The sequence below is a fragment of the Sebastes umbrosus genome, chromosome 1, assembly GCF_015220745.1.
Source record: "Sebastes umbrosus isolate fSebUmb1 chromosome 1, fSebUmb1.pri, whole genome shotgun sequence".
Taxonomy (NCBI): Eukaryota; Metazoa; Chordata; class Actinopteri; order Perciformes; family Sebastidae; genus Sebastes; species Sebastes umbrosus.
Genome location: NC_051269.1, coordinates 15,239,169 through 15,252,470, shown reverse-complemented (window position 1 = coordinate 15,252,470; position 13,302 = coordinate 15,239,169). Strand labels below are relative to the sequence as shown.

At 43.4% G+C, this 13,302-nt stretch overlaps 1 protein-coding gene across 1 annotated transcript in view; it reads right to left on the bottom strand.

The window, feature by feature from the left end:
- Positions 1-12,299, bottom strand: part of cbfa2t2 (CBFA2/RUNX1 partner transcriptional co-repressor 2) — a 42,861-nt gene extending 30,562 nt beyond the window's left edge. The window contains exon 1 of the mRNA XM_037776508.1: positions 12,072-12,299. Coding sequence (XP_037632436.1) covers positions 12,072-12,099 — 28 coding nt within the window. The 5' untranslated portion in view covers positions 12,100-12,299. The remainder of the gene's footprint in view (positions 1-12,071) is intronic.
- Between the last annotated feature and the right edge of the window lie 1,003 nt (positions 12,300-13,302).

Here is a 13,302-nt window from a genome sequence, read left to right as displayed (position 1 = left end):
GTAGCCGACTTCAAGATGGAAATTGGGAAATGTGAGATATCCTCTGACGATGTCTCTTGGGCAACCGGCCACATCAGCGCCGCCAGGTGTTGAAGAAAACAGAAACTCTGCCTCCAACGCACACTGTGCAACTGGAATCCCATTGATGTTCATATACAACTCGCACATGGTGAGAGCATTTTGTTCTCAGCATTCACTGAGGGCTTTGAAAGGCTAATCTGGATTTCACTGGGAGAGTTTCAGTGGGAAACGATGAGACACATTTTCATAAGTCAAGATAAAAAAAACAAAAAAAAAAACTGTGCTGCCGCTTAGTATTCTTTTCCCAGCCACAACTTCCTACAGTCAGAAGCTTTCCCACTTCACACTGTGTTGACTGAGTCAATCTTTGTGAGATTTTGGTTGCATGCGGTGCATGTGTCTGCGATGTGATACAGTCATACAGTGCATGGAAAATGAGCCAGAACAGCTAATTCTGGCCCCGACTCCCAGCGACCTCCATTTCACTGGCCAGAGATCTCTAGAGGATCCACCGAGCTCAGAGAACTAGCACAAATAAAGACTGACTCGCTTCGTATCGCCTCACAATGTTTTATGTAGGGCTGTCAAAGTTAACACAAATTTGTTTTAACGCCACTAATTCCTTTAACACATTAATGCAACTTGTGATTTGTAGGTTGTAGCGGGCTCAGCTACCATGTCATACTAGCTTGTCCCGAAGGAGGGTAAATAATGCTCCAAACTTCTGCTAAGTTTTGGAGAGGAAGGGGTCCCTTGACCTCTGACCTCAAGATATGTGAATGAAAATGGGTTCTATGGGTACCCACGAGTCTCCCCTTTACAGACATGCCCACTTTATGATAATCACATGCAGTTTGGGGCAAGTCATAGTCAAGTCAGCACACTGACACACTGACAGCTGTTGTTGCCTGTTGGGCTGCAGTTTGCCATGTTATGATATGAGCATATTTCTTATGCTAAATGCAGTACCTGTGAGGGTTTCTGGACAATATTTGTCATTGTTTTGTGTTGTTAATTGATTTCCAATAACAAATATATACATAAATTTGCATAAAGCAAGCATATTTGCCCACTACCATATTGATAAGAGTATTAAATACTTGACAAATCACCCTTTAAGGTACATTTTGAACAGATAAAATATATGCGATTAATTGCAATTACATATTTTAAACTATTCACAGTCCTAGTTTTATGATAAAGCTGAAAACACCAAACAGAAGACAAATAACGGAGAGACGACGGCCACAAGTATGCATGTAAAGAAAAGCTTAAAATTAGAAGAAACCACACCAAATGGCTCAAATCACTGGTTTGCTAGCTTTAACAAGCAATTAGATTACTGAATAGGCTAAATGGCTGCCAATAAGACCCAACTGGAGTCAACCGTACCAGACACACTGCAAAAAATACCGCTTCCGACTCCTGCAAATGCTCAACAATGGTTGGTTGGTTTAGTGTGTCAGGCAGGGCCTCATTTACCCGGATGCCCCTTTCCCTCTCTCTTCCTGACTATCTGATAAAAATGTCTCTTTTGGTTAATTATCCATGTTGCTGCTATTTTTCCCACCAAGGCTCATCATTGCTGCCCCCCCCCCCATCTGTAACCATCTTACCAGCATGGCTCCCCTCCCTCTCCTTCCCCCTCTTCCCCTCCATCTCCATCTCATCACTGTTCAGACTCCTGATGTTCGCTAATCTGATGCAGCCAAAGATTTCCCCGTCTGATCTCGCATGGCCACATTTTCCATTACATCTTCTACAGCATATTTATCTAATAGGGACACGTCATGTTCCAGGTCCATGTCTGTCTGGAGGACCATTTACTGTAAAAAACAACAACAAAAATGTGGTCAAATAAGATGAATTCTCGGTAGTAATGAGGGCTAAAGTGAGGGCTATTTTTTCTCTCTGTCTGCAGGCTCAGATAAATGATGGGCCAGATAAACGAAAAACTGATTTTACTGTATGTGTCGGTTCTGGACAGTGAATGTTAAATGATGAGGTTCCCAGAATATCACCCATCCACACACACACGCTTTCGCTTCTACTTCAACGTTCTCAAATACCAAAGAAAAAACTAAATTTGTATCTGTTCTTCCACTTTTAGTCAAAGGGGCCCGGTGGAGTTTGCCTGTAAACAAACAAAAGTTGTGTTTACATTCAGCGTTACTCACCAAAACTCATTGAGTGTACCCTTGAGTTTTAACAAACCTTACACATGAAAAAATGTATTTTAAATCCAGCATTGTTTTCATCCATGTTTACTAGCTTGCAATCTTCTTCTTGTCTTTGCCTGCACGCTGCTGCATATATTGGCGCATCACTGCCACCTTGACCAGTGGACAGTGATGTGACACCATTGGTAGAACGGTGCATCGTGTTGCCCATGTGTGCACGTCATGCACGAGATAAACAAACGGGCACCCACTCATCGAAAAACAGCTCCATAGAGGTCTAAAGGCCCAGACACACCAAGACGACATCAAAGAACTAGCAGCGATGAAGGCCGACTGTTACATCGCCTTTTTCTTGGCCGTCATGTTGCATTTGAACACACCGCAAAGACTACAGCCGACGGCCAGTTAGCAAGTACAGTAGCCTATGTTCTGCACCTGCATGAGATGAAATAACTCTCCACACCAGCCAAGTAGCGGTAGTCTGTATTCGTCATTCAAAAAGAGAAACCGGAAGACCGAGGACTGTGAATATACAAGCCGTTGTTATGATACGTACATGAAAAAAAGCAGCGTCTGCCGAACATTTTCCCACCACTCTCACTCACCACCTAGCTTCATTCCAGATGGCCATGTCGCTGTGAAAATATCCGTGTATTGGAAAGATCAGATGAGATGAAGATGAAAAATGAGAGATGCCTTCTTTTGGTGCCGTCTTGACTTTACTCATTGGCTTGCTTTCCTCACTTAGGTTTCTCTTCTCATGCACTGATTCCCTGAAGCTGAACAGCCAATCAGAGGGATTTTATGTCACCCACGGGGATACTACAGCCGACAGTGAGGGACACACTGCAAAACCAAAGCAAATTCCTAGTGTATACCTCATACACTTGGCAATAAACAAGATTCTGAAAAACTAGACCGACAGACGCTCACCGACGGCCCCGAACTGGCCGATGGCCGACCGTCATCAGGGCCTTAAAACTCCTCAAGGAAGTTGGCAAGCGATTAATTTGCGACTAACTGTGGACAATCATGCGATTCATTGCGATTATATTTTAATTGATTGACAGATTGAAAAAAAACATTTAAATCATCTCCATTAGTTTTGGACATGGCCTCACTTCACAACTTTATTGATTCCCTCCAGACTCATTCACAACTCATCCCAAAGACATTAAAAACACATGGGCGGCCGGTCAGGGGGGGGGGGGTCCCACGGTGCTCCAACACAAAACAACCACTGACTGGTACTTTACCCCCTCCTGACATCCCACTAGCCCAAACACGCCTCCCCCCCTCCCCTCCTCTCTTTCCCCACAGTCCACCGACCCGCCCTTGCCCCCCCTCTGTCCGTCCATTCTACCACTATTGTGCCCTCCTTTTCAGGCATCCTCATATCACCCAAAACAAATGGGTCCCGTATTTTCCCTTCTCTCCTCCCCCTCCTTTCTCTTATTTTCTCTCTCTCTTTCTCTCCTTCGCTCGGTGCCGATGAAAGGCAGGCATTGAGCCGGCAGTGGCATTCCAAAACCTCAGGCCTCGGCTCCAGTGTGTCTGGCTATTCAACACTGCTGGGAGCCATTAGTTTAAGTAAGGTCTGACCCGCCTACTCACCCACGGAAAACCCTCAGATCTCCTGTTACACTCGGCACACAGAGGGGAGACACACGGCTGCTCTCAGGGTGCAACCAGTGTGTGCATGTGTGTAAACACGGGACAGGGACCAAATAGAGATGAGTAAATATAAGAAGTGTGGGTATATGTGGGAGAGAGATGTGCATGCATGAGTGTGTGTTTATGAGCCAGAGAGGAAAAGTGTTTGTGTGTTGGTATGAGAGAGAAGGAACGAGCGAGTGGCTGCATGTGTGCTTAAAATTTATGAGCGGTGGGTCTCATGCTCACTTGGCTGCATCTTCCTAAAGTTTCCACACAGAGAGGCCAAGTGCGCAGCCAGACGCCAAACCCTTCTCACCAATAACTCCCCTTAAACGATATTCAACAACCAACGCACTTTTCGAAAAGTCTCTCCAGCCGCTCTCTTGTTTAACTTATGCACCAGATACGCTGTCAGGGATATCCATCTATGGCACTCACAGTTAAAACCTTAAATACAGCAATTTGGCTAATTGGAAAATGATACGGCGGATCAGAACTTGCCAGCCTCACCCAATTGTTGGCACATAAAAATGAATAGCGCTCATAAACAACTCCGTGTTTGGGAGAGGTTTCTGTGTTAAAAGAACGTGCGCTCGCTAAGATGTGGACAAGCCCACACACAGACGTAACACATAGAGTGAGTAACTGGACATTCCTCTCAGTGCAAGAGACTTTATTTTACTGACAGTGCTGTGTATTGTTCACAGCTGGCCAGTAAAATATTTGTGACTTTGACACCTTTTTTATAGGGAATTAATCATAGTCCAAATGTGAAATTTCAATTACATCATTTATGGGTTTTACAAGTCTTAGTAGAGGGTGTCACCTTCCCACTGTTCCCACTGTCACTACTAATACAAAACATACATTTTACAACAGTGTTTAGATATTAAAGGATTTGATTATACAAAAAGCATGACTAAATTACTATATTAAAGGGGACATATCATGAAAAACTCACTTTTTCAGTACTTGTGAACATACATTTGCAAACCGATATCACACCAAAGCGTGTAATAGACCCGTCTGTCCACCAAAGGATAGAGTGTCATTGTCACGTGTTGCCTCACCAAGGAGTGAATATTAGACACGTGTATGAAGGTGTAGTACCAGCAGGGGGCAACAAAATGACTCACTTAGGTTTAAACAACAAAACCACTTAGTTAGGTTTAGGAAAAACATCATGGCTCATTAAAATATCGCTCACAGCTTGAGAACTACCTTTATAAAGGGTCGTGTCTAGAAGGGAACCAGCAAATTGGGGAAACTCTCGCGAGATGGTTAAGGTCAAAGAATTGATCTCGAAGAGTTAAGGTTAGGTTAGGTCGCCGGGCAGCGAGTCTCGCGAGAGTTTTTGCAAATTTTTGCAGATCTCAGATTGGATTTTGCAATTTGCAGGTTACCTTCTAGACACAACCTTTGCAAAAGTATAGCATATTTTTCCCGCAAGCCAATCAGAGCAGACTGGGCTTTTTCGGGAGGACGGCTTAAAGAGACAGGCACTAAAACAGAGCGTTAAACACAGAGGTTGAATACAGGTATATTCAGACAGACAGTATGGTGAAAATAATATGTTTGTTGAACAGTAAAGCATGTAAATATGTTCTAGTGGAAACCTAAAATACAAGTATAAACCTGAAAATTAGCATGTTATGTCCCCTTTAATTAATCACTTTGAGTGTAAGAAACTAAAAAAAGCAAACTTCTCAAATTTAGCAGCTGGTTTTGCTGTGTCTCGCACTTCTGGACAAAAAAAGTCTAGCCTTAAAAGAGACTGGATATCTTTCTAATTCCAATGTTATTACAATAACATGCTGTGTCAAGGTTCACAACAACTCCCACTCTTGTCAAAGCATCCCACTGAGCTGCTTCAATTAAATGCACATCTCTAGCCGGCTAAGAAAGGGAAAGTCGTCTTTACTGAAAGGCAGGCGATGACAACACCACATTCGATGTTACTTTATACTGTGTGTTTTTGCCTGGTGTGTGTGTGTGAATGTGAAGTTTCCTGCTTCCCTACTTGAATCTATATAAACCTTCCATCTCTCTTTCTTCTCTCCCCGAGGCTGTAGGAGCAGCTGTGTTGTTCTCTTCCCTGGCGATAGCCACACCTGTGATCTGCAGGTGGTTCATCTGGCAGCGGAGCCGGGAACACCTGGCCCGGCACAGATACAGCCTCCAGGCTTTACTCTGTGTGTGTGTGTGCATAATAGTTTAGGGGATTTCTGAAGGGTTCAATTAAAGCTGAGGGAAGATAACGGCTGGCTTTGCTCACACACACACACACACACACACACACACGCACACACACGCACACACACACGCACACACACGCACACACACACGCACACACGCACACACACACTTTCAGAGGCATGTGTTGGCATTTCCCAAGGTGAAGCCTCAGGGATGTTTGGGCTTGTCAGCGTTGCAATACAATCCTCAATCTGTGTCTCTCTGTGTGTGTGTGTGTGTGTGTGTGTGTGTGTGTGTGTGTGTAATGGAGAGGGGGTGTATTTACAGTTTTACTTGCTCTGGTTCTTTTTCACTTCCAAGACATAACAAATCAAACTAAACCTCCTCCTGCCTTTTTTGCGGATCAAAAATGTACAAAATATCTCCAACCAGAACAACACGAGACTGTGGCAGCACCTGCTTTGTTGTTGCTCCGCAGACCCACCGCGGGTATGTATGACATCTCCCTACAGTACTCCGCTAGAACAAACGAGCAAAGACAACAAGCAGAGACACCAGCTGAGGACGAGACACATAAACAACAGCACACCAGAACACATTCCACCCCGGGAGCAAGAGCAGACAGAGTGCAATACGATGTTTATATGTGCGTAGCAACATAGCAGGTCCCGTTCTGTGACAGCACAAGGCCCAGCAGGAGGGAGATCAGAGGAGGGACAGACGAGGTGAACTTGACAAAGTCATAAAACTCATAAAACTGACACTCGGGAGGAGCTCAGGACTGATATTGGCTTATAGGCTAAGATCCTCCTGTCACTTTCACTGTGTGTGTGTGTGTGTGTGCCTGATAAAGTGAGACTGGGCCAAGGGCCACTCATCATGTTCATCGTTATCTGTCAGGACGTGAAGCAGTCGTTATCTGGGTCCGACTTTGCCAGATGTGCTTGTTGCATGTGCTTTACAAAAACAATACATGTGTTTCTACTAGGGCTGTGAAAGTTAACGCAATAAGGCGTTGAAACTAGAAAAAACGAAGGAGTCCATTGGTACCATGTCATACTAGCTTGTCAGGAAGGACGGTGAATAACACTCCAAACTGGCATGGCCATTTTCAAAGGGGTCCCTTGACCTCTGACCTCAAGATATGTGAATGAAAATGGGTTCTATGGGTACCCACGAGTCTCCCCTTTACAGACATGCCCACTTTATGATAATCACATGCAGTTTGGGGCAAGTCATAGTCAAGTCAGCACACTGACACACTGACAGCTGTTGTTGCCTGTTGGGCTTCTGTTTGTCATTTTATGATTTGAGCATATTGTTTTATGCTAAATGCAGTACCTGTGAGGGTTACTGGATACTATTTGACATTGTTTTGTGTTGTTAATTGATTTCCAATAATAAATGTATACATACATTTGCAAAAAGCAGCATATTTGCCCACTCCCATGTTGATAAGAGTATTAAATACACGACAAATCTCCCTTAAAGGTACATTTAGAACAGATAAATGTGCTATTAATTTGTGATTAATCGTGATTAACTATTTAAATCAATTGACAGCCCTAGTTTATGATAATTGATGATAACTTTAAATAGAAAAAAACATATCTATTCCTTTAATATACATAAATATTACCTACAAAAGAATATGTGAATGGAATTTTATGGAACTTTCTATGAACTAGGAAGAAATGACAAATGGAAAGAGGAAAAAGTAGTTTAAAAAAAAGTGTGATACTGCCTATATCTTGTTAAACCATGAGCTGAGACTTCTCTCACATAAGAGCTCAAACGCAGCTGGATGTAAGCTTTCCTCTGGGCAATGACAGGCCAGCTGCAGTTGGACTCTCTGCGTGGCGGCCAAGACAGACGAGCGGAGGATGGAGAGAGGGATAAATGGAGACGGAATGGGGGACAGAAAGATGGGGTAACAAAGAGGGATGGATGGAGGGAGGCCGGACGTCAGACAGAAACAGGAGGTGAGAAAGAGGCTCTGGAGTAACCCTGGAAGGCGTGGAGAAAAGGGGGAACTCCTCTTTGTCTGAGCCAAGTGGGAAATGATGGAAGGAGGGGGTGAGAGGCATGAGAACAGAGAGACAGGGGGGCATTAAAAAAGCATAATGTGGTGATAAGTTTTTTGCCTGACCACTCCGATTCACTCTGAAGTGACTGGGGCCCTTTTGTTCCCAGCCAATGTCCCTCCACTTACCGAGTAAATGCCTGCACACAATCCTGGGACCCGCATGCCTCCATCCTGATAAAGAATACATGATTTTTTTCTCTCTCTGTGATGATTTAAATGGAACATAGAACAACACACAAAAGACGCTTATATCCCCCTTTGGTTGAATGTTTCAAAAGCAATGTGACAAATATGCAAAACCGCTCTCAAACCGTGCGAGACGCCTGTTTTGGAATAGTCAAATGTGTCAGAGCGATGTTTACGCTACCAACTGACACCTGAATGCAGAGGCCACGGCGGTGGCTGGCTGGCAGTATAACAAAATGACAGTGTTAGAAAACGCTGAGGGGAGACCTGCAATCACGAGTGGAAAGCGCAGAGGTTTATCTTTCAGAGGCGAAGTGATGTTTTGTCAGGAGGTGGGCGAGCAGCACGGACACTCTAATAGCCCCCGTCTCCTGTACGGCTGGTATTTCTGAGGATTGTTATTGGCGGGCAATCCTCGGCGCAAGATCACATCTGGATCCCATCCTCCCCAAGCCGCTCTGCACAGTGCCGCGCGGCAACAAGAAACAGCTGTGCAAAACTGGCTTCAATTAGCCTCACATTCTCCCTGACAGTTAATCCCTTTCTACTCCCCTTCTCTCGCTGTTTTTTTCCCCCTTTAACTGTTCGGTCGCTCCTCTCTTTTTTTTTTTTTTTAAGCTCCAGGTTGCCACACTGTCTGAAGTAATAGACAGGGGAACACAGTGTGCTGAATTGGAAACAGACAATGGGACAGAAAGCTCTCACGAAACACGGAACATGACAAATCCGATCTGTTTGAAAGAACTGATGATGCTGTTTGCAGCGGTTTGGGCTTCAACACAAGGGGACTCGATAATAGGGTGCAGAGATGATATATTTTCTCTTCCTCTCGTTGGGTAGTAAACGTTTCATTACGATTAGGGTTCATTTAAATCTTAAGACAGCATGCGATCCTTAACAGTAGATGTTTAAAACAGTCATTTGGTCACATATTATTAGCGCTCAAACAGAAGATGCCAGATTCTTTGTTGTGGTTCTCACATGTGGAGCACTGGGCAACAAAGTGACCCCATTAATCCAGTCTTTAAACATCCCCTTTCCCACTGAAACCACACTTTGCAAAGTGCGATCCAGCAGTGCGGCATGCTGAATAAAATGTTGTCGCTCATGAGTCATTAATCAAACTCGGCTCTGACCCGTTCGACTGCGCACCATCTTGACTCAGCTAAACTGCACCGGGGGAATCCAGCCCAGATCGGTCCTGCGATGGGGAAATGGGAGCCAGGTTTGAGGTAAGGGAGCCGATCTGATGGAGCTTGATGAGCAAATGTGGAAGGTTCTGTAGTCATCATAGCCCAGGGGCCCAGAGTAAAACACTAACAGGTGGTAGTGCTGGTGGAAAAGACCCACGCAGAGACCAGAGGGAGAGAGAAGGATACTGGGCTAGCAGCCTGACACACACAAACACACGCATATTACAAAAACACAGCCAACCGCAATGCAGGACACATGGCAACAAACAGAAACAAGCTTTCGGAGAAAAACAACTAGAAATGTGCAACATTTGCGAACATTTTCAACCTGAAACGTCACTTCACATGCATACAAACCAGGGCTGTCAAAGTTAACGCGATAATAATGCAAATTTGTTTTAACGAAACTAATTTCTTTGCAACTTGCAATGTTTAGGTTGCAGCAGGCTCAGTTTTAGAGCTAGAGTGAAGATACTGGTATCATAGAAAACCTAATGAATCCATTAGCTAAATTGTGGAGAGGAAAAACTGGCATGGCCATTTTCAAAGGGGTCCCTTGACCTCTGACCCGAATATATGTGAATGAAAATGGGTTCTATGGGTACCCACGAGTCTCCCCTTTTACAGACATGCCCACTTTATGATAATAACATGCAGTTTGGGGCAAGTCATAGTCAAGTCAGCACACTGGCACACTGACAGCTGTTGTTGCCTGTTGAGCTTGAGTTGTCCATGTTATGATTTGAGCATATTTATTTGCTAAATGCAGTACCTGTGAGGGTTTCTGGACAATATTTGTCATTGTTTTGTGTTATTAATTGATTTCCAGTAATAAATATATACATACATTTGCATAAAGCAAGCATATATTTGCCCTCTCCCATGTTGATAAGAGTATTAAATACTTGACAAATATCCCTTTAAGGTACATTTTGAACATATAAAAAATGTGCAATTAATCGCGATTAACTATTGACAATCATGCGATATTTTAACAGCCCCAATACAAACACATTCACACACACACATGCACACAAACAGCCCACAAAGCCTGTGCAGGGATGACTCAGAGAAGATCTTGCAGGCACCTCTCTCTCTACCTCCAGCACAGGCAAATTCTCCCACATGGCGAAACACAAAGGGCCCACGTCTGGCAACGCTAACAGCCCACTCAAGCCAAAACCAATTAGGTCTCTAATGCAAACCTGCAGGGCCCCTTTGTCGTTTATTTCCCCTTTTAATGTCAGAGGATTGGAATCCGACTCCGTAACCCACCCCAAAGAAAAGAAGGAAAAAAAGGCAAAAGGGAAAAATTATCGGGGGTTCCAAATGATCCACATGTTTTCGAGTAGAGTTAATTGAATCAACGGTTGAATGGGAATGATTGACTAGTGTGAGCAATGTTGAGCCTGCATGCTCTTCAACACATTTTCTCCTCCCAGTGTGTACACATACAGCATCTCTGCTTCCCAGAGGGCTATTTAGCTTTCTGCAAAACATCAAATTACTCCAGCTAAACAACGATATACACATATTACATCTTTTGTGGGTCATAGTTGGAACCCAATTTTCCAAAACAGCTTTCAAACCCAGAATTCACCATGTTTACAGTGTTATATTACAGTACACACTCTGCTGCTCCCTGGTGGCAACTGTAGCCCCATCATCATCATCATCATCATCACCAACATCACCATTACAGTCATGTCTTTGTCATGCGATTATTTGTTTTCTCCATGGGGAAAAGGGGTAGTCCTGAGGGGAATCGCAGTGACACACAGGGGCTTACTAGTCATGCCCCCGGGCCACGCTGACCCCACTTGCATTGCAGGACTGTACTATTGACCCCTGATGTAAAGCAGGAAGAAACCGCAGGCAAAAAAGGGGAAAAAACCTCCTCCTGGCATCAAGCAGCAGCTCCAGCCTGGTTTCACACCGCCTGGTGTTTTTGTCTTAAAAAGCTGTAAAGTCCAGATGGTGGAAGGAGAGAGACAGAGAGAAAGAGAGAGAGAGAAAAAAACTTTGCCTGGTGGATTAAGGGCTCCAAATCCTCCGCTGAATAGACACATAGACCCGAAAGCTGCTATTCAATCAAATGGGAGCATAATAGCTGTCTTGTGGGGGCTCTATATGAGGGGATAATGCGTCCAATAGAGTGTGTGTTATGCATAGTTTATTCTCACTCTTTAATGGATCCTAATGAGCGTAAGATCTCAGCGGACAAAGGGATGACTGAGGGTTTTTGTTTGGTCATTATAATGATTGGATATGATCTGAAGTAACACATTCAAAAGGTCTTCTCTGAAGGCTGCTCTGGGAAGAAGAATCTGAAAATAATAGAGTGTCCAGATATACAGGCTCATTATTTATTATGAGGCAGAGAGATTAATTATGTAAAACATAAACATGAGATCAAGCACATATGCATGGGCTTAAATATGCATGGTGTATTATTGTGTGCAGGTGCAAAAAAATACATACCTGTGGATAAATGATGTCAGGTCAAAAGTAAGCATTTAATGCAGCATGTTAAGCATAATTTAAAGTACTTACAGTTGAAAGCACTAGGCATTCCGACCATGCTCCTCCTGGTATTTTGGAGTTTTCTTCCTCTTGGCAGAATGATGGCTGATTATGATGCGATCAGTCTCTTTAAAATCCTACAGTCTCTCTCCAACAGGCTGGATGAAAACACTTTTATAAACACTTTTACAGTGAAATAGAGTGGACCTGCAGGAGACGATCGATCCGACAGCTCAATAAGGCATCAGGTATCTCTTCTATTCTCTCTGTGCGCAACAGAGCCTATTGGAGTGGGCGGGTACTAATTGTCAGCATTTTTGCGCAGAAAGCCAATATAACGCTCCGTTTACAGCAGAGGAACGTTGTTGTGTCTGTGATGATTAACTCCGAGCTGCAACAATAGGAACACCAAGAGATCAGCTCGCATAATCCTCCCAGCAGACACACTTCAATCGCCTGGAGCAAAGTCGTTTCATAACCTCGACTTGTTGTTGTTGTTGTTGGTATTGATTTTGTTTTTCATAGCCTAAATCTGAATGCAAATTGTCATTGAAACAAGCAAAGACAGGGACAGCCTGATGAGACTGAAAAATGATGGATTGAACTTGATAATGAGTGATTCTATAATTAGATGTCATGTCCATGGGCTGTATTTATTTATCAATAATACTAAATATTCACTTCAAGTAATGGTCAATTTTATATCAGGGCACATTTCTCTTTCATTTAATACAAGGTCAACAGGTCCCATCATTTATTATTTTGCAGAAAATGCATATTCTATGCTGGAATTTGCTGTTTTTGTGCTGTCCGATTTGCTAAATGTCAGGTTTTTTTTGCTCTTCAGATTAACATTAAAATACATGTTTTTGTATATAATTTTCATAATTATTTGTTCAAAATAATCATTAAAATATGAAAAAAGGTGTTTTAATAACTATTTGGCTCATTCATGTACATTAAAACATCCACTTTGTGTGTGTCCGAGAAATCTCTGTCAACTGTGTTACCCATTGGAAAAGCCCCTAAAGGGATGGATTATAATTTGAAATGTTGCCATGCGTTAAAGTTGAATATTTCTGGATTCTCACGCGTTATTCTTCTTCTTTTTACAAGCATAATATTTGCTTTCCTGGCTGAGAAGATTGTGAGCTATATACCACCCCCCAACACACACATAAACATCCACCATCATCTTTCCACCCCCCTACAGCCACCCACATATGCCACACGCTCCTGTCCTCCCCCCTCCTCCCCTCCA